Source organism: Diprion similis, chromosome 3, assembly GCF_021155765.1.
Source record: "Diprion similis isolate iyDipSimi1 chromosome 3, iyDipSimi1.1, whole genome shotgun sequence".
Classification (NCBI taxonomy): domain Eukaryota; kingdom Metazoa; phylum Arthropoda; class Insecta; order Hymenoptera; family Diprionidae; genus Diprion; species Diprion similis.
In genome coordinates, this window is record NC_060107.1 from 10,768,707 (window position 1) to 10,790,944 (window position 22,238).

The 22,238-nt window shown below is 35.4% G+C and overlaps 4 protein-coding genes across 4 annotated transcripts; 2 read left to right on the forward strand and 2 right to left on the reverse strand.

The window, feature by feature from the left end:
• Positions 1–113: 113 nt before the first annotated feature.
• LOC124405009 (RING finger protein 37) lies at positions 114–1,977 on the reverse strand. Its single transcript, XM_046879600.1, has 2 exons — positions 1,153–1,977; positions 114–1,036 (listed from the first exon to the last, which is right to left on the reverse strand). The coding sequence occupies exons 1-2, from the start codon at positions 1,773–1,775 to the stop codon at positions 193–195; spliced, it is 1,467 nt and encodes a 488-aa protein (XP_046735556.1). The 5' UTR covers positions 1,776–1,977; the 3' UTR covers positions 114–192.
• A 769-nt stretch (positions 1,978–2,746) lies between these two features.
• Positions 2,747–12,429, forward strand: LOC124404025 (DNA repair protein RAD50). Its single transcript, XM_046877830.1, has 17 exons — positions 2,747–2,844; positions 3,738–3,992; positions 4,475–4,624; positions 5,290–5,731; positions 5,862–6,016; positions 6,160–6,358; positions 6,589–6,812; positions 7,002–7,267; positions 7,792–7,891; positions 7,979–8,099; positions 8,256–9,163; positions 9,307–9,726; positions 9,807–9,932; positions 10,179–10,454; positions 10,754–10,887; positions 10,997–11,128; positions 11,780–12,429. The coding sequence occupies exons 2-17, from the start codon at positions 3,747–3,749 to the stop codon at positions 11,997–11,999; spliced, it is 4,119 nt and encodes a 1,372-aa protein (XP_046733786.1). The 5' UTR covers positions 2,747–2,844; positions 3,738–3,746; the 3' UTR covers positions 12,000–12,429.
• A 635-nt stretch (positions 12,430–13,064) lies between these two features.
• Positions 13,065–16,653, reverse strand: LOC124404026 (rabenosyn-5). The gene is made up of 7 exons (XM_046877831.1): positions 16,349–16,653; positions 16,139–16,276; positions 15,685–15,825; positions 15,340–15,501; positions 14,774–15,128; positions 14,066–14,459; positions 13,065–13,884 (listed from the first exon to the last, which is right to left on the reverse strand). The coding sequence occupies exons 1-7, from the start codon at positions 16,482–16,484 to the stop codon at positions 13,663–13,665; spliced, it is 1,548 nt and encodes a 515-aa protein (XP_046733787.1). The 5' UTR covers positions 16,485–16,653; the 3' UTR covers positions 13,065–13,662.
• A 1,084-nt stretch (positions 16,654–17,737) lies between these two features.
• Positions 17,738–21,983, forward strand: LOC124404028 (radial spoke head 14 homolog). The gene is made up of 8 exons (XM_046877833.1): positions 17,738–17,881; positions 18,318–18,457; positions 18,966–19,084; positions 19,641–19,852; positions 20,014–20,090; positions 20,166–20,393; positions 20,860–21,015; positions 21,823–21,983. The coding sequence occupies exons 1-8, from the start codon at positions 17,794–17,796 to the stop codon at positions 21,970–21,972; spliced, it is 1,170 nt and encodes a 389-aa protein (XP_046733789.1). The 5' UTR covers positions 17,738–17,793; the 3' UTR covers positions 21,973–21,983.
• The last annotated feature ends 255 nt before the right edge of the window (positions 21,984–22,238 follow it).

Consider the following 22,238-nt stretch of genomic DNA (forward strand, 5'->3'; position numbering starts at 1 on the left):
TGCCTGGACATCGCAAAACATGAAATCATCAATGAGAACAGGAATGTATTGCTTACTTTAAAGCAAACGAGTTAGATCAACTGTCAACAGAGGAAAATAAACGAATTTCAATATAAAGAAGATCATTTATTACAAACCTGAACAACAATATCGTCAAACTATTTACACTTAACAATCAATTTTAGGAAAGAGCTACTCGTGTATCCTTATCGGGTCACGCGTTGCATAAGGCAAGCCGCAATGCTGGCACTGTGGCATTTTCACAGTTGTAAGAACTCTCCTACAAATAACGTGCTTGCATGGTAATTTGTACATAATACTAGTCTTGCAACACGAGCAACCTTTCGATACTCCAGATGCCTCGCTAGTTTTTGGTCCATTGAATCGTTTCAGACCTGACAAGACAGACTTAACATTCAATTCCAAATCATCGTCCATTTCGTTGCTAATATTCCTCACACAATCACCCTCAATGTCGATATCATTGCCGATTGTACAGCATTGCGGAGTTTCATTTAATTTAGATCGTTTAGGTTCCCTCGCATCTACTTTGACGGATTGTTTGGTGCACATAACCGGAACAGGAAGTTTGTGCTGGCTATTCGTCAAGTTCAGTGGAATATTTCGCTTCAATGTGTGACTAGATTTTACTTTTAAAACACTGGACTTGCTATTTGCACAGACAATTTTTTCAACACCTATTAACTGATTACATACTTGAGTTTGCGATCTCTTCCGACCAACCGTTCGTGGCAATTTTTTTATTTCTGCTTCGTTACTATTTTCTATTAGGAATTTGTCAATTCTCGCTTTAAGTGCTGTTGCTATTATTGGTCTACAGGTATTTCCAAACAGAATACCAGTGAACGGATCAGACGGTGAACGGCCCCATAAGGCTTCATTTTGCTCATGCCGTTCTAGAGTCAATTGATCAATGATCTTACCACTCGGCAGCATAATTGGTTGCACCATTACTTCATATGTTATTGGATCAAGAAAATCTTCTGGTATTTCTATGGCGCAGTTACTCTTCACCCTGAAAGCAATAATAATACCATAATGAAAAAATTTCTCTACTTCATGATAAGCCATAATTAATTAACTTAATATCAAAACCTTTTTGTGATCGACGAAGACTTCGACAATACTCACAAAGTGTCATGATCATCTTTTTCCGACGGAGCCTCTGTGATTTCATCAATAATAGGAATAGAGGGACTGTGTTCCTGTGTCCAGAGCGAATTTACTCCAGCGATGACGTCTCTTCCACAGTATCGTGCAACTCTCCCCCAGACTTCAATTCTTCCAATGGCAGGAACAGAGTTTTCCGTCTTGACAATGCAAAGTCTAAGATTAGTAGCCTTGTTCACAGCATGGTGATCAGAGATCTTGATATACCGCTGTAAGAAGCCATTCGGTACAGAAGTCAGAGTCTCGTTTATGTCTCTCCTATAGAAAATGACTCCACCCTGAGCATCGCTTAAATATGCATTCGACAATGTGGAGTAAGGTGCTCCAATATCGGTGGTCGATTTAGCCATCAGCTGGAACCCGGACGATTTCTGGGAGCCGACTGAGGGCCAGACTATCACTCGGCTTATTTCAACGTTGCAAATAAAGGTTAGGTCAATGTTTATGGGCGGTTTTATACATGCGTACGCCAAAAAACCCTGCGATGATTCGCTCACGAGATTCTTCACGTCGTACCCTTCGGTGCTTATTGTACTACAGCTGATCTCTGGCCTCAGACAGGGGTGACAGAAGTTTAACAACATTTCTCTCTCTGGTGGTTCTGGACTTGAAGTTTTGACTGTTGTGACATACTCAGAATATCAACAACTCAACCGTTTTTGCGGCTCATATTTGGCCTGCAACGAATACCTTTTATCCCTTGACTTTGACGAGTTTTGCCAAAACCTTATCACGTTTCGCAAAATGTATTCACTTCATGTAGTTTAATGTCATCCCTATTTCACGTAGGTAGAAAAAACAACAACTAGATACATCCTCCTCGAAAATTCATAGATCAGCTGGTTCACAAGGTTTGAAACCTCTAGGGGTGATTGTCAGATACTGTGGGTGCGTTCCAATCGGTGCTTCAACAATCTTTTATCTCTTTTGCGCTGCCGAGTCCTTGGGTGGCTCTGTCTCTGTTCTAGGGAGTTTTTACCGGTACTAGCTAATTTTGGAACACACTTACGGTTTTTCACTTTTCACATTTCCCGACATCCAAGCATTCTGATCGGTTTGCAAAGTTTAGTAGAATTAATGCTTGGATAGTAGGAAATGTGAAAAGTGAAAAACCGTATCAGTGCCTTGTGTAGACTGATTTCGGGTGCGTTCCGAAATTAGGTAGCAGCGCTTAAAATTCCCTAGGACAGAGACAGAGCTACCCACGAACTCGGGAGCGCAAAAGAGATAAAAGATTGTTGACAGCACCGAGAGCCAATATCGGAACGAACCCTTCTAAAAAAAAATCGAGCATTGATTCATCGATCCTGAAAAACATCGACCAAAAATCATCGATTATTCAAAAACATAATCGAGGTATTCGATTAATCGGGGAATATCGCTCATCGTGAAGTGCATATATATTGTCGTATATTGTGCGTAATACTGTGGGATGGAAATGGAAGTCAGAATAGGGGTTTACGAGTAATTGATAAGCTGAACCGCTTTGAGCTGAACACCGTCAAAGTATAGAATTCTCTCTTACTACAAATCGTTGTTCAGTGCTTCGGAACAATTCTTGGCATTGACCAAGTGCCAACTTGCTTTCAAGCGGTTTTTTAGCCTAAAATTATCATTTAAATACAAACGCGTGATAACTCTGGAACCTGGAAGGTAACCGGCGCATAATGAAAAATATACTCGTCGTATTTTTCACTCTTTTGTTACTATACGATTGACTGCTAACTATTTTCAACCTTTTGGACAAGGATTTGGATCGATCGCGGGATACTGAAAGTTTTCTTGATTCTTTTCTAACCATGCAGATAGTAAAATTGCAATAACTGTGGATCTCCTTTTTCCCGCGTGTTTTAACAGGTTTGGAAAACCAGTCAACACACGTCTAAGTTATTAATTATTACTTATAGTTATTTGCACATTGAATTCTTGCTCACAAGGCTCTGCGTTATTTTTCCTCAAAAATAAAATCATTATTTCTTGTATTTCGATGTTCAAAATTCGATTCCTTAATTAAATACGATTGCCATTTCGTTTTTGCAACTTCGATTGTATCCTAAATTCACCTTTCATACCTTGTTTGACAGTTCATTTACGTTTATTTTCAGGGATAAAGTCAATCATGAAGTATGTTTCACGATCTTTTGATCACTTCCTTCATAACGTCACTGCTTTGTCTTGTTCAAATCCAGTTTGGTAGATTTTACGTCTGATAGTGGGACACGAGCTGCAAGATGTTAGTTTTATATTATTGGTACATTATTTGAATAAATACAAAATAGAAAACTTTTTTCGATGACTCAATTATGTGTCATTTAATATAGTTTGTGTCATTCATTGGATCCGCGCATGAAAACCATCCGGATTATGTACATGATCGCAATTTCCATTCCATGAAGTTTAAATGTGAATTTCTTGATTTACTTTTTTGTTCAAATTTTATGCTTACTTTTAAAATCGTACATTTTATATAAAAGTCGAGTTTGTAATGTTGAAATAATCTCTTTGTGATTTGTTTATCGTTAAATTGTTATTGAAAACATTTTCAGAATTACAAAATGTCGAGGGTAAGAAGATTAGGGATTTCTGGAATCCGAAACTTCGGCCCTGGTGATGATGAGAGAGGATTACAAACAATAACATTCAGTCACCCGTTGACCACGATTTTCGGACCAAATGGAACCGGGAAAACAACCATTATCGAAGCCCTGAAATATGCGAGCACAGGGGACTTTCCTCCTGGCTGTGGTGCAAAAAATCAGAATTCATTCGTACACGATGCTTTGCTGACCGACGAGTGCTCCGTAAGTATGAACAACAGAATAAGCAAATATTTGTATTATCCAATTCATCAATCTATAAAAATTTTCTTGCCTCGATAGAATTTCAATAAATAAATAATCACCAAAATGCTTGGGACAATCATAGCTGTCTTTAGAATTCTTTATTATTTCCTCACATAATTTTACACTTTCCACAATGTTAAGTATATGTTGCATCTACCTTAATATTTTTCCTGATATTCTACTCTTTGTGAATTGCGAAATTGTGAAAATTATGGAACACCTTGTATAACATTTCACACAATATTTACTCCCAGTTTGGCAGTAGTCAATCACAAATCAAATTCCACAACAAATACTTGTGGTTTAGGATAAAATTAAATAAAATTTAAAGTTCGAACTTTCAATTCTCCAAGATTTGTTGAGTTTAACATTGACTTTACGACCTGTTGATTCGTTACATATTAATAATTATAATAAGTTGAGTAATTGTTTTGTATTAGGTAAAAGGCGTGGTGAAAGCTGAGATAGTCGATACGAAAGGGAACATAGTAACGGTATCGCGAAGGCTATTATCTGTCCAAAAAAAGTTTAAGAAAGGCACTAACGTCCTGGACACTACTTTGTCTAGGAAGGACATAAAAACGGGAGAGGTGAGAAGTGCTAGTAAAAATTATGTGGCATCATTTGCCATGTTATGAATTGTGGACAAAGGAAATATATATACTTTAGGGATTTTTTTTTGGAACCTTCATTTTCGAATTCGGAGTTTTCCTATTTAAAGTACGCATAGAAGATGCGATTCATTTTGAAATTCTGACAATTCTAGGGAATTACATTTCTTACAAAATTCTCATGTGGTTGTTTTTTTTTTTTTTTAAGTCAATAATACAGCTGCTAAAGATAATTACAGATGAATTTTACGTAATATTGATTTCAAAGAATTGTAACTGGTGAACCGTTCAAGTTACAGATTTTGCACTTTTAAATGAAACATGCTAATGTGTATAAAAGTTTAGAAAGCTTGAAAACTCAGCTTCAAGGATCTATGTATGAATTTAAAGAAAAATTTAATAGTTTACAAGTATTTTAACTTTTAATAAAAAGGGAAATTTTCCAATGTTAAATAAATGGGAAACAAAAATTAAAATAGCGCTGTATTAGCTTGAGCAAGAGAGCTCATCTTTTGGGAGGATCTTTTTTTTTTTGCACACTAACATTCGAGGGAGTAAGATCGAAAACATGAAATAAATTTTTTTTGGAACACCCTGATACATGTACATACATACATGCATTTCTTATTTTTTTTCTAAATCAGAAAGTAGCAATAAGCCATCGCTGCGCCGATGTGGATCTTGAAATGGGTTTGGCTTTGGGAGTGTCGAAGCCGATTTTAAATTACGTGATTTTTTGTCATCAAGAAGATTCGACATGGCCATTAGAAGATGGGAAAAAACTGAAGGAAAGATTCGATCAGATTTTTGACTCTGACAAATACAACAAAGCAGTTGAGAGAATTAGAAAGTATAATAATAAGATGAAGAACGATCTTCGTGTCACCAAAGCTCAGAGAGAGTCGCTGGAAATTTTGCTCGAAGAATCTAACCAAAAGAAAAAGAGCTTGGAAAAGTATGAAACTCGACTAGCAAAGTCTATTGAAAAAGTTTCTGAAGTAGTTGAAAAAATGAAGCCTCTTAATGAGAAAATGGAGGAACTCTGCAATTCTGAAACACGTTACATCAAGTTACACACGGAAAAAGGTGAGCTAAACTTATCATTGTAGAAAATGGTATTTTTGAAAAAATATCGACAGCTTCAAATCCCTGTGAAAATTGGATAATATGTAAACATTGAGACATAAATCAATCTGACGAATTATTGAATTTACAGAAACAAAAAAAACTGAATATGGCCTAATAAAACAGCAAATATTGGAATTGAAAGATAGCATACAAGTTCTTCATGACGGGACAGTGGAAGAACTGCAAAAAGAAATTGCTGCATTTAATAATACACGTATTGAAATGGAAAGTGAGATGGAAATGGTAAGTTTGACATAGCAATGTGAATGAAACAGTGTCATGTGATTTCGCGTAATGCTCCAATTTTGTGAAAACACAAAGAATTATCTTTTCACATCACCCATCACTTTACATATTACTGAAATTTGTTTTCCCCGCTATTTCAGCTCAAGAATAAATCGAGAGATATCAACAGAGAGGAAAGCAAGTTGAAAGTCACTATCAGCGAGAAACAACTATCGATTGGAAAGCTGAAACAGCAGGCTCAAGCGCTGGAAAAAAATGTTTTGCTCCGTAACCGTAATCTTAATAAAATGCTGATGGAATGGGGTCTCAATAAAGTTGGAGAAGAAATAACTGAATCAGGTAGAGTGTGATCAAAAGTTTTCAATTTCAGAGGCTACACAGTGGATCCCTTATCAGTATATAAAATTACTCAGATTGAATACTGTGAAGCCTAATTTCATTTTATTTACACGTTTCAACTATAATTTCGAATTTATAACTCACGACGGACACTTTTATAAGAGTTTTTATTGCAGAATATGACATATTGTTGCTGAGATTGAATCAGATAACGTTTTTCTCTTTTGTAGAAGCTGCTGTTGGTTTGGACCAATTAAAAGATAAATTGAGTGAGATGGAACGGGATATCAAGGACACGGGGCTCAAGCATCAGGCCATTGAGAAAAAATTGCAAGAGGAATTGGATGCCCTCAGAGATCAGAAATCTAAACTCGAATCAGGAATGGTCATGTTGAAAAGGCAGATAGCCGAAAAGCGAACGGACGCAAGGAAAATTCGTGCGCAAATAGAGGAAGTATGTCGTCTTTTTCTCGTTCATTTATTGTATCTGACTACTGTCACTAATATATTCTAGCAACATTTCAGCTACCAGTTTTTTTCACAGTAAAATAAAGCTAATGATCTTGGTTAATAAATAAAAAAAAATCAAATTTGTCAACATCGATGTAAACCGCTTTATTTAACGAAAAAATTATTTCGCTAGGTGAACATGTTAGCCAGCCAGTTGGAGTTAGTTGACTCTAAGTTGCAAGAAGCAAATACAAAACTTGATACCATTGCTGGAAGTTTTGATGTTAATGCGACGAAAAAAAACATAGAAGATGAAATCAAAGAACGGGATAAGATGGAATTGAGTTTGGATAAATTGAACGAGGAAGTAAATTTACTCCAGCAACAAAGTTCACTACATGCTGAACTAGATCTGCTTAAATCATCTTTGGCAGGAAAAGAAAAGGACATTCAGAAGTTGTGCGTAATTTTTACATCATATTGAAAAAACTCATTTTCTACAATGAAAATAGCCAGGCAAACTTCACTGTAATCACATTCAGTATAGCATAAAACCTTTCACTAATTTCATCAAAGAGGACTGAATCTAGCCTGTTATTGATACCTAATTACTGGTAAATAGTATTTTCAGAAACTTCTCTATAAATTTGCGAATTTACTCGAAACATGAATTTCCACTAATTTATCATTTTTTGAAAAATTTCTGACGAGTTTTAGTAATTTTGCGGAATTTCGTAGAAATGAAATATCTAAATTTCTCTGCAGGCAATTAATTACGGCAGATTTATGGAAAAACCTTGATACGTTTTGAAATTTCTGAAAAGTTTGCATAAGTCTGGTTTGTTTGAAAACATTCTTCTACAAATATGTTAAAAATTGTTCAACAGCATTTTAGAAATATCAGTTTTAATTAATTCCTATAAGTTTAGAATTTCCGAGAATTTTTTTTACCAGTGATCCCCAAATGAAAAATTCTTTTTTAGGAAGAACAAGCATCAGGAAAACTTGAAGATGCTTTTGAAAACCGAAGTATTACCGGAATCAGAATTGAAACATGCTGTTAATCGAATTCACGATAACTTTGTGAGTAAAAAATTATTAATTGAAAATCATTTTTATTGGTGCTTTTAAATTTTCATCAAGTTGATCTGTTTCATTATTCAATTACAGAATGAGAAAATCAAACAATTAAACCACCAAGTGCAAAAAGAGCAACGTGAGCTTACTACTCTTGAAACTACAAAAAAGCACCACGAGCATGAATTGAAGGAAAAAAATAGCGAGCTTGAGGGTAAACATGTATTACATCGTACTTTGTATTGCACGAAAAAGTCCTACTTCGAATCGTGGATTTCGAACGTCTTGAGAACGCTTATTTAAATCTGATTAAAAATTTAAAACGCATAATACTAAGCAGAGTAAACAAGAGGTATACATATTATTTCAGAAATTCAAGATAAAATAGCCTCCATGTGCCATGGTATAGAGTATGAAGAAGTTTTGCTGCATGCAAAGAAAACCGTGCAAGATTTGCAGGATTCCAAAGGAATGTATGCCTACAAAAGTATAGCGTACAAAGATTATATAAAGAAAACAGATTCCTGCTGTCCGCTCTGTCATCGTAACTTTGATAGTCAACAAGAAATTGAAGAATTCAAATCTGAGTTGAATGAGGAAGTGAACAAATATCCTAACCAGTTGAAAACTTGTGAAGAAAAGTTGAAAGTTCAGCAAGAACGGTACGATTCTTTGCTGCAATTGAAGCCGCTTGTGGACAAAGTTAAACAAATGGAAGAAACCACGTTAAAGAAGTTGAGAAATGACTTGAATCGAGTGAAACAGAAATTATCAGACTCTCATGCGCGAATTGAGAAACTGCAATCACAGATTGCTGAACCTGAGAGTAAACTAGCGCAATGCAAAGACATTTTCTGCGATGTGGCACAGTGGGATCAGTTTTCTACAGAAGTCGTGAAATTGAATCAATCTATTGCTCGAGTCAAAGCTCGTCTCTCTGACAAAGTCGGCGAGAGATCAATGCAAGAAGCACAAGCTGAGCAAGAGTCGTTGAGAAAATCTCTTAGCACTATACGCAAAAGGATCGAAAAGCTGCAGTCATCGCTCAGCACTCACAACGATAAATTACAACAGGCAAGAGAAACTAGAAATAAATTGGTTGAAGAGCAATTGAGAATGACGTCTGAAGTACAGAAATTGAAGCAGCTGCAGGAAAAATTGAAAGACTTGTGCGCTGAAGAAGTATCTTTGCAAGAAAACGTACAACAATTGCAGGTGCAATTGGGACCCGTTAATCAGAATCTTGAAGCCAAAAATAATTCACTCAAAAAAATAAAGGTATTTTTAAACTTATTAATCGCTGTTGAAACTGCACTTAGATGATGATTAAAACCTTTATGATTGTAAATATTGTGGTGTATCAAGTTCGAATTATTCTTGTTTTCTGTGTCAGATTATCGACGATAACTTTTCTTTTATAGCGAGACCACCAAGAATCGTTGGACAACGAGCGGAGTGTTGTAACTCAAAAATCAAAAAGCCTGCATGGTTTGGACACTATCCAATCACAAATAGATAATAGCATCCGCAGTGGAGTGACAGATTCGTTGAGGAAATCTGAATCGGACATGAAAAAGTATCAACAAATGGATGAAGAATTGCAAAAGAACAAAATTGAAGTTACTACAAAAATTAACGAAATAATTAACGAGATCTCAAAACAAGAGACCCGCAAACGCGACATGAATGACAACATGGTATTGAAGGAAAAGGCCGCAGCAGCTACAGTGCTTCAGCGTGAAATAACAGAGTTGCGTGAGAAGTTAGGTGGTATGAATTATCGCCAGTTGTTAGAACATAAGAAAAAACTAAGAGAGGAGGAAGAACTTCTAATTCGAAAAGTAAGTGTGTTGAAGAAATTTTTCGTTGTCTCGATGAATTTAGGCCTGGGATTAATTTCTTTGGTATTCATAAATTTCAGAAAAACGTCGAGCAAGGAGGACAAGACGAAATGGAGCGTAATATCGAACAGTTGAAAGGAGAATTGAACAAAGAAACGTATAGATTGGCTCTTAAAAAATACATAAACAAGTACGCTGAAGTTGTTGTGAGTATAAATTAAAAAATACCTGAGTATTACTTTGCAATATGTATCTTTTAGCTAGAGTTTCGGTAGATTAAATAAGAAGCAATGTTTACAGAATAAGGAAACACGGCAGTCATGCAACTTAGGCTGGAAACCTCACTTATCATGATCACTTGCTTATAAGAATTAACGGCTCATCCATTTTCACTTCAAAAACTTGAAATTTAAAAATTGCGTGATTGAGCGAAAAAATCTTTTTTTTACTAGGTGCAAGAGGGAGCAATAAATGACCTCGTGGCATATACCACAGCCTTGGACAAGGCAATAATTGAGTTTCACGAAGAACGGATGGCTTCGGTGAACCGGATTATACTAAGATTGTGGACGCAAATCTATAAGGGTAAAGACACGACTGCTATTCAGATTCATACAGAGTCAACCGCAGGAATGGGTGACAAAAGAAGGGTTTACAATTACAAAGTTGTTCAAGAGAAACAAAAGGTCACTATGGACATGAAGGGCCGCTGCAGTGCAGGACAAAAGGTGACAAACCCGTAGTTTGTGATTATTGAAACAGAAACAATAGTCCAGTCGAAATACGTCTGAATTAAAAATATTTAGGATATGCCTGCATTTTTTTTGTATAGGGGTTTTCGACCCCTAACAAAAAAGAAATTATTTAACCAAAATTACTAAGATGCCGTCGATAAGTAGAATTTCTTTTTTCTATTTTGACTGGACTACAGGCACTAAAGGCTTAGTATAAACCACAGCTAATAGTAACACGTGAAAGTATTTTTGTAGATGATGAAAATGAAATATTTTTTTGTATTATTTTACAGGTACTCGCGTCAATCATTATAAGAATGGCCTTAGCTGAAACATTTGCCAAAAATTGTGGTGTATTTGCATTAGATGAACCGACGACAAACCTTGATGTGCATAACATAAAAAGTCTAGCTCAGGCGCTCGTTTCGTAAGTGTAGTTAAATCATTGCTTCATGATTTACTGGATTTAATTCAAATCAAATTTTTCCCATCGTAAGGACGGTATTTTCATCCATAAATATTTTTGCATGTTACAGTATTGTGAACCTTCGTTCTAAACAGCAAAAGAATTTCCAGTTGATCGTTATTAGTCACGACGAAGACTTTATAACCCAATTAGGTAAAGTCGACAAAATCGGAAAAGTCTACGAACTTTACCGAAATGATAAGTAAGTAAACTTCAACAAATTCTTTAAATTTTTTATAAAATCTGAGTTATGTTGTACAGCCCATACGTTCAAAAGTTAGGATAAGAAAAAGATTGTTGAAGACATCTCTAGCACTGTTATTTACACCAATGATGGTAAACACAAATGAAACAACATTCTTACTCTGTGATAAAAATCAACCTGAACAAATTCGAATATCGCAAGCAAAGATATTAGCAATTTAAGACAAGGTTTTTATGACTTACGAGTATGCGGAAGATAGCGAGCCGTTTCTCCCGTGACGAGAAACCCGTTCGCCTAGCTCCTCGCTCGGCGCTTGGTTGCAGACTACTCGCCGTTCGCTTCTTCGGTTCGCTTCTCCCCCACCCCAACAGCCTCGCGCCGCGTGCTCACTCGCCGCCGCGCATGCGCAGCGCGCTCACTCGCAACCGGCTGATCTCAGGCTTGAGTATGGCGCTCCGGCGCTCCGCTTCTAGAAATTTTGAATTATATATTCACCTTGACTGGCGTAAATAATACTACTGGAGAATTTTTAAACTTGCTTTCTTCCTTTTCAAACTTTAGATACAGAAAATATGGCGCATTCATCCTCAACTTTTGTTAACACATCTGAAGATGAATTGTGTTAATGCATTGAGATTTAATTTACAGAGGGCTGACCGAGATTAGAAGATTTCTTATTGAGAACAATACCGTATTTGATGATTATTCTCAAAATGGAGAATCCTCGGGTGAAGAAGACGCTGCAGACGTGGAAAGGCGTTCGCGTAAACGAAAAGAACTGGCCGAAGAAAGAAAAAATCTGCTGAAAGGTAATTCGTCCGTTAGTCCTCCACGTAAGAGAAGAAATGAGAGAATGGATGACGATTAGTCGTGCAAGTATGTAGTATGTGGTTCGGTAACAAGGAGAGTACTACGCAGGGAATTTTTGCCTTATTCAATAATTGATATTTGAGAATAAATCTAAAGAGAAGACACAAAATTATATTCACTATTTAGACTCTTATAAGAAATTATCTTTTCATCAAGAGAGCTTGTATTAGAATTTTTTACGGACATGTTTCACTAGTAGCTTGTTTTACAAATATGTTTCTTGTTTCCAAGTCATTCCTAACTTGGACATTCTCATTGAGTATTATTAATGTACGCTTAAAATTGAATTTATACTTTATCATACTTACATAAGTTGTTACAAGTAAGTTGTTTTCCTTTTTTTTTTTTATATATATACTTTTTAATTGGGATTTGTATCAATTACAAATATGTTAATTACTGTAAAGAATGAAATAAATTAGTATAATCAATTTTTTTCCGTTTTTCTTTGTGAAAGTTTGTATTCCCTATTCACAGATGATAATAACAAAAGTTATTATCAGTCCAATAAATCTCCGGATTTTCGTCATTATTGGTCGCAATTGAGAAATATCACAGTCTATCAGCCTCGACCTAAAATCTAAATCCATATCACATTTATTTTTAAAAATGGCCTGCTTCCTTTTTTGCCAAAACTAAAAAATGCAAATTTTTCCAGACTGTTAGGCTGATAGCTTGAATGAATAGTATTATTCACTTACCATCAGAAGAGCGAAGCACTTTTCAGAAAGTTTGATGTGGTGTGGATTTCACGACTGGATATAATAATTTCGAGAATATTTTAAGAGCGCAACTTTTCTAATTCCTGTAGTGAAGAAGCGTCGCAAAAGAGATTGTGATTAGCACGAACATAACAAAAAATATATCGAAGGATTCAAACGTGAGAATGTATATTGCGATGAGAAATTCCAGTTTTTAAAGCTTATCCAGGTGGATTGAATCATTGATTAATAAGTAAGATTTTTCCAACTAATGCCTTGCCCGTGTATAAAAAAGCCAATGTTTGTCTCATTATTTTGTCGTCAAAATTGACAATATTTCAATTTGATGGTGGTGAAGTAATTTAGTTTTGTCATCTGAATATGTACACTAAAAAAATGCGTTATACTGCAATTCATTTTTTTTAAATGTATAAATAGTTCAATTGTACATAGAATGCATAGTAAAAATGTATATTTTCTTATAATGTTCAACACATACATATATCTTTTTTCCAATATTTATATCTTGTTTCATAGGTGTAAAGTCAACACTTTGAAATACAGAAGTGCGTTGACATTGACTCAAGTTCAATATTGTGAAGTGTGCATCGATACACCTACACAACTGACTTAGAAAATATGCGCGAGAAATGTTAGCTGCTTGACCATAAATGATGATTGCTAATAACCATACATTTCTACATTTGAACTCTGTCGTGATTATACGTGCAATCCGGCATTGGCTTTTCAGTACCAAGTGCTTTGAAGCAAAAATAAGGTATGTATCACTTACTGATATATGTATATATATATATATATATATATATATATACTTTAATTTCATAAGTTATTCAAATCGAGAGTATTGTTGTTCTTTGGTTTCAAAGATAGATCAATAGTATGTTGATGTGATTAGCTTGAGTTAATACCTAGGAGAAAATATCACGTGAATAAAATGCTTTAGCTGTCGCTACTGTTGCCCTGATTCATTGCAAAGTAAGCGCTTTGCAGTTCTCTCAAATTGGTTTCTAGAGTAGCGACTTCGTCATACTTGTGAGCGTCCCGCGCTTGCTTAATATACGCTCGAAGGTTGTTCATTTGTTCTATTATCGGATCCATAGACGATGCGAGCATTGGTGTTGCACTTGATGGACCCCAGCCTTGAGATTTATCCAGTGTCAACTGTAAAATGATTTCTAATTACTAATTGATATTGAGTGTATGTGTCATTGAGATTCGAAACTTTTTAATCAAAATGACGTTTAAATGTAGAGTTTCACCCAAGTTTTGCTATTGGATTGACAAACAGTTAATGAGAGAAACGATTCAATTACTTTTTGTTACTATTTAAAAGATTTCGGACCTGATCATTTCTTGACACTATGACAAAGTCGCTAGTGAGAACTTCTCGCTTTTGTTGTTCCCTCCGTCTTTCTCGTTGCAATTCCTCCATTTCCATTTGTCTCTCATGCTCGATTCTTTCCTCAATAGCTTTTCTACGTCTTTCTTTGAACGTCGTATATTCCTCCTCCGTAGGCAAGGGTTCAGAGTTCAGTAAGTGTTCTTTCAAAAACGTCGTTGCTGCTGATCTGACCATCTGCTGCAGCTTCAAGGTCTGACCTTTGGGAGGATTATCTACGTCCTTTATTCCCAAAATAGAGATTCTCTTACTGATTAAGTCTATGTTCTCTGCTAGCTTTGCTATTTTAACACGTAATGTTTGAGCATCCTGAAGATTATACGTAGTTTCCCCTTTTCTAGAATTTAAACATCAACGCATCTATGTTACTCCTACGTTTATGTGTGCATCTCAAAATTGAAGAAAAAATGAGTCAGTGATAGGCAAAATTGTAATTAAGCAATGACGATCTAAATATTACAAATATAATATGTAAGTAATTGGAGGTAAATAAAAAAGAAATTACAAATTAGATGCATAATTTCTAATTCATGCTGTGCTAACGATGAATTACACATGTTATTCATGCGTCTATAGTATATTATATGCATGTGTCACTGAAATTTAATTACCTACTTACAAATTTCAGTGGCAAATACTGAAATTAATTACCTTAAAGACTCGCACATCTTGTTGTACATCACTGAATGCTCATTAGCCTCGTCTATGTATGAACGCATCTTTTCATAAAACTGGCAAATGATTGGTTTCGATAATTTTCTCTCTTTCAATTGCTCCCTGAACCTAAGAAGTTCTTCGCAATGAACGCATAGTCTGAAGTGCTGTTCGCTGCGAGAAGGATCATTAACTAATGAAATAATACTGTTTAAACTTCCGCTAGATGGGGATCTAGCCAACTTTGATAATCCTATACCGGCACGTACAAATCGGCCGGATATTCTGGATTCGGTTGATGTCGGAGATATCGCTGAATCATCTTGTACAAGAGTTGGATTCACCATATTTCCTAAATATAATTTATCTGTTAATTATCAGGTTTGATACATACTGTAGTAAAACTATTTTGGTTTCTAGGAAGTTTGTAGAAACATCTGAATTTTTGTGTTAGAAAATTTAGGAAACTAATAAAGAATCGATGAATTTGTAAAATATTTCTAAAAAAAAAGAATAATTTTTGAGAATTTTCTTCAGCTGGGCTTCCAACAATCTTTCCTTACTTGCATCTCCTAATGCCAAAAACATTGTGCAATCATGGCACATAACAGCTCCACATAGTCTGCAATGATGTTTTCTTCTAGCGACATGAAAACTCCTAGCGCAAGTTGGACAAAGTTTAACAGACTTGTCATCTATCCACGGAACAATGGATTGCTCATGGACTGCAAATGAATATAATATTATATATTCTTTATCATTTTTATCATTCCAAAAATGATTAAGCACTTTAGATCTTTTATGAAATTCTGTTAAACATCCTTATTTCAAGTCTGTAACAACTCGAAATTTATAGCATCGATAACATATGAATGAACAAGTTTTCATAGCTGAATTTTATGTACCACCTCTTCTGCTGATTGGATCTGATGGCAATTCATTCAATAACTTGTCCAATCGTATTATAAGTTTGTTAGTTTCAGCGGAATATCTTTCCAGTCGTACATTTCGTACTTCGGTAAAGTACCTTGTGTAAGATCTAGTTTCACCTGCAATAATACAGATAATTATGTTTCTGTTTTAACACATTTCAGATGGGAGACTGACACTATTTATTTGTGTCAAATACTACTACTAATAATTACTTAAAAAAATTATTTAAGAATGCATGTGTAGCTTTGGTCAATGTAGTAAAAGCAAGAAATTGCATTCTAATTTAGTAAAAATCAGAGCTACATAATGCCGAAAGACGTTTCGCATTGAATCACAGAATTTCAGTACGATTTTCCGAATGAATCGTCATTTCACAGGTCTGAAATTGTCTGAATTTTCTGTTAAGATCTCAGTAATATAGATATATACCCAATTCCTGAGGTTCCCAATCGCTATAATAAAAGTCTAGGCTGGATTCACGGTACATCAAAGGTGTGTCGAGCATCACAAATTCATCTGACGATCCCTCATTCTTCAAAATTTTTTTCTTCGCTTTACCATATAATTCTGTAATATTCATTGAGAATTAGAGTCATTTGAAACCCAAAGGAACAAGGATCGATCGATGGAGTGAAATACCTTTGAGAGTTTTCAGAATTTCCGGATTATCATTGTGATATTCTTCAAAATGTTTGGTTAGTTGATGCGGAGTCTTTAAATCTGTCTTGCAAATAGAACACAGAAAGCCCTCCAGCATTTCTTCACCCTCCGCCATCGTTTGTGAATTTCACACGGAACTATTAATTACGATAATCTGTAAAAATTTTAGTTCTGGATTCACTATATCAATCGGTGGGTGTTTTCTTGACGTCCGCAGCCAGACGTTTGACAAGTAGCACAAGTAACGTGTGCCGGGAACGGCCATTTTGCATTCGCATCAGTTGATCTGTCGAGTTACAGATTGCATCACAGATCGATAGTATTTGAAAAGGAGATTCGAATGATTTCTAATAAAGTTTGAAACTTTTCGAGTACTTGAGAACTTGAGGAGTCACCCTATTTACGCAAGTCTTTTGTTTTTCTGATATTACACGTTGTGAACTTAAATACGAGAGTTTGAAGAAGTATTTAAAAAAATCAAATCGAATGATTTCTCGTTGTAACGATATTCAATCACTGTAAAAAAAATTATTTTCCACTTATAGGTCTGTACTCGATATTCACGTGGCAAAAACCGAGTAGAGGACATTGTACTGAATTCTTGGCAATTCGTTAATCTACACCGTCGAGAGATTTCATTTGCATGGATTGGAAATTCGCACACTTGACAAAACCAGATCATAAAACGTAGCAGAAGTTGCCTACATACAGGCGGGTTTGCCAAAAAGATTGTAGTTATGTTTTCACATTCTCAAAGTTGTCATAGATCCAAATTTATAGCCCATGGCTATTTCCGAATAAACAAAAAAAATGTATGAATGATAATTATTTAAAATAAAAGTCAATTTACACATCCACCAGAATATTTCGTGTTGCGGCTAAATCTGCCTGCGTATAGGCAATATGCATGGCATTAATTCAGCAATGCCAAAAGCCTTCGCATGATCACGAATCAAAAAGCTTGCAAGAAACATATCAAGCGCTGAATACAAAAGGTTATTCAACTTTTGAAAATGATTAATATATAGGTAGAAATTTACCAATTAGAATTGGTTTTTTTCTGTTTACAATCTGGAAAAGAAAATACTATTGCAATCCAATTGAGAGAAAAGACATCGCAAAACATTGTCCGTTAACTGAGTGTCTATTGAATGGATTTGGAATCGATCAGATGTTGATTCCAAATCTTCGAATTTTTTTATTAAAAATCCAAAGGGTTAGCCTTGCTTTTTTGAAAATTGAAAAAATTGATTACGTACAACATACCTGCATGTTGGCCTGTCAGGACTAAGCATATCAGAATTGAATGATCACCGTTGATTGTTTCTGACCATTCTGTTTGTTTATTATCGTTGTTTGACTCGCCAACATCTGCATTAAATATTTATATCGGTTGATTAGATTTTTAATAACTTATTTTCAACATGTATCCGTGTCCGATGCTCCATAGTTACTATCAAAGATGTGAAAATCAAATTCCTCGAAGAGCTCTGAACCGAATAATAGACCGAGGTCAGACTTATTAACCTCTTCTATACCGTAAAAAATGAAACCAATATTTGACCCACCGTCTTTCAAATTACATAATTAACATACTTGCAGTTTTGCCCTAATTGCTGCGGGAATTAACGATCGCAATTACACGTATTGTAATTGTATAAAATTGAATTTAATTATTGTTTCGTAATGTAATTTATTTTATAACGCAGGCATGGGTAGGGCTATATAGCGTTGAGACGGGCAATCAGCTGATTGTTTTAAGAAAATTCAAGAAATATCAAGTCAATGAAATCCTCATGCAGACTGTTACACTTTCATTTTGTGACTCAGTCAATGTAGAGTAAAGAATCCAATCCTAAAAATGGCATACAAACACTTTTAATATTTACTGCATATTTACCGTCATCAGATGGCGTCTTCTGAGTTTAAAGATAAAATATTTTTCTAGCCATGCTGAAGGACACAGATTGCAGAGAATTGGATCCTCCGATACACAGGCTTAATTCTTTGCATCCTGAATGTTACGCTCCTCACGTGGACGTGACACGGGCCAAGTGTGCTTTCGGTCGGCGAGCTCTACCTAAGCTGGTGACTCTTAAGATATTGGCTAAGGCCTCAATTAAGGAGACATCCTTCCTGTTTTACCGAGAAATTTGACAAATAGCAATTTTCATTTTTCTTCTCTCACGAGTAATGGAATCATTTCTATCTTAGGGAAGTGGTAGTATTTATTATCGTATTATCATTGAGCAGATTTGGGAGAATTGAAGTGTTAAAGTGTTAAGTTTCTTCGGAAACGAAGAAATAAGTGTACAATACGATTTACTAAATTTGTCGGTAAGTCAGGAGGCTTAGAAATTTCTTGAAATCAATTAAAGGGTATTCGGCTCGTAAATTTGAATTTTGCATAAGTCGGCCAATAAAATTCGAACGACTTGACGCACGCGAATAAGCTGCGCACTGTCTTCGTGGACACACGGTATATAGTAAATCACGTTTCTTCTTCCCCGTTGTGGCGAAACTTTACTAATAAGTTGAATTAGATAATTTTTTCAAGTCCATCTGACAGTTTACTGTAAGAATGCAATTATTTCAGAGAACGGAATTACACAGTGAACATCCTCGGATTGTTAGGCAGGCAGTCAACACGATCGCCGATTTGATCCACAATCCGGAAAGCGGTGCTGAGGCAATAAGGCTTCGTATACCAGACAGGTCGAATCGATTGATTTTATATTGCATTTTGAAACACAAACTATTGAATTGGATAATCTGGTCACAGTGCGTGAATTAATTGGATATGATTCATGGTCACAGATATTTTTCTACCGTTGTTAAAATTTTCTGATAATCAACCAGCAAGTGTATTACGTTAAAATATGTGGGTTAAATCGTGCAAATGTAACATAAGCAATTTCATGGGGTAAATCCGCCTGCATTTGCACATTTCACGGTCCATTTTGCTGATTGACCTTTGTCTCATTTTTCTAGATTGGCCTACTCCTCATTCTTAAATCTCTCCTATCACGGATCATGGAGTGAAGTGCTTATCAGTAAAATTTACCCTGAATTTAACTCCCAAAAAATGTCTAGTAGACATTTCGCTTTTAATACTTCCACAAAATTTAACTAGTGTTTCGATTTCTTCAACTGAAGAATTTTAAAGAATCAAGTTTCAGACATCTGTTAAAAAAAAGTCATAAATATTCTTCACAAGAATGAAGAAGAATAATTTCCGAATCAATTGATGCTGGTTTGTTTGACTGATCAGGCTGGCAGATTTGTTGGTATCTGAAGATCCCTTCCTACGTGAAAGAATTGGAATGATTTACACTTCGTTGGCCAGTCAATCAAACGGCGGATCAGCAATTACTGGTAACCCATTGATAGTTAGCAATTTGGTGAAAAATTTACGCGATGATCTTGACTGCGTGCGGTTGCGGGCAGCCGAGGCCATCGAAATGTTGGCAAGAAATCGTCGAGGTGAGGCTTAATGCGGAAGAAAAAAAACTGTCACATTACTGAAGCAACAGAATAAAAATGCCTCAAAAAAAATCTATGAATCATAAATTGAACAATAAGAAAACAAATTTGTAATTGCGGGTGGTTTGTCTTTTTTTTTTTTTTTTAAATTGTTGTTTTAGTTGCGGATGATCTCTGCGCCTTCGGATTTATCGATCTGATCGTCGATCGTATCATCGAAGAGGAGAAGGATATTTTGGTTAGTTTTCTCGGTTTAAAAATCCTTGAAAATTTGGCGATTCACCGAAATTTTTACCCCGCTTTTTCATTCAAGGTCGTATATCTCGAAACCTTGAAATCTCTTCTGGACTGCGATCAGAAAGTTCATGCGATCCAGATTGGAACGATGGCCAAACTCGTCATACTGCTCCAGCGGAAGGATGAGGACATTTTAGTCGGATCTCTAGCATGCTTAGCAATTTTGTGCTCACATGCCGCCGGCAAACAAAAATCAATCGACATGGATCTTATCTTCGTCCTGAAAACCTTCCTTGAAGATGAGGTGTGATTACATGTTTCCAGAAAAATGCATGTTTCTACAGATGATAAAAAAAATCTGAGTTCTGATGATTCGTTTTATGACGCAATTTCTGACGGTATTAAGTTATGGAAAACTGAAATGAATTTCTGAAAGAACTTAGATATTTATAGCATATAAGATCTGGTTGAAAAATATTTTTCAGTGTTTTTCCGAGAAAATTCTGAAAGGTTTTAAAAACTGACAATTTAAACTGTCAGAAATTTTAACTTCTCAAACGAAACTCTCAGAGGTGTCTAAAAGATTATTTTTTATCAACTCTCTATGAAACAACGAAAAGTGTCGAATAACATGAAATTAGTCAAAACAGAATCAGGAAAATAGTCAGATATATTTTTTCGTCATAGAAAGTTTGAAGGCTGGTGTTTTTAGAAACAAGTCAATTGTTAATCGATTATCTCATACTTGGTTTGTTGATACATATTTTCAGCGGCGAGCTGTGCACACGAAAGCAGCCGGCGTTCTTGCATTCGTGACAATCACGACACCGGGAAAATTGCGGGCCTTAGATCTGCAGATAACGAATCGACTTCTGGAACTGGCTGCCGATTTTCACTGCAGAGAACTTCAGCTCATGGCCTTAAAGGTACCTACGACGAATTGACTCCGTACACACAATTGGATATTTTTTTCATCCACAAAGACTCAATTTAAGATGAAACCTTTCGCGTTTTTGTTACTATCCTTCAGCAGCGATGATGCAGTTTGTTAAGAATAAAGGAATGATTGATTCGAACAGTGAAGTGCAGCTTCGGAAGAGAGTATATGATCATATTAATTACGATAGCATCTGCTGTGTCCGGGTCGTCGTTGAGCAAGCGTCTAAATTTATAATCGCACTATTGAATGTCCGCATCCTTATAAAATACATACATTTAAATAGAGATTAAAAATTGAGATTAAGGACAGATGATCTAAGCATGGTAAATGATGCTGCGTGATTGTCTCTTTCCCATGTATATACTATATATATGTACATACACGGTGCATAGACTCATGTCCATCACAGTCGGTATTTCCCTTCGCCGGGATAAAGATCAGCGATGATCGTGACTCGCGGAACAGTCGGGTTTTGTACATCGTATTTCTTCTCGCGATTTTCATGCATACCTAAACTTCTCAGAATTTGTATTACATCTAGGAAAAAAAATATTACAAACGAATATTATTGGTTTTTGATCAAACTTTTATAATTTAGTTACGCGTTCAAGATTTATAAAAAACTTACAAAAGCAATTGGTAATCGTAGAGTCGTTTTCAATTACAATTTTTGCAATATTCTTATAGAAACACTTTCAGTATTATAATTATCCCTGTATTTTCGAAATTAAAATTATATTTACAATAATGTATAGTTACCAAAACTTACTTATAATCTCCTTCACTTTTTCAGACGCTGACGAACATCGCCGAGGTTCCCAGAGGCAGAGCTGCCATGTTGCAGTCGCACACGATGTTCATCGAGAATATCGATACGTGCAAAGACGAAACCACTGAAAGACACAAGGCAATTTTGATGAAGACTATTCGGTGGCAACCGTAAATTTTACCCTTTTAAATTTTCATCAATCCTCTTGAAAGAAAAGGCTGCAAATTTACAGATTCATTAAAAAATTTTCAAAGACGCGATATTTCAAGTATAGATATATATTTCGGGGTGAATATGTCTTAAAAAAAAAAAATTTCAGTTTTAGATTCACTGAACCACTTACGATTTTCTCTGTTTATTCAGAAGTTTATAAATTATAACTCATATTTTAGTATCCATTTTAATTACTTTGAAATGGTCTTTTTTCCGCGTTTTATGGT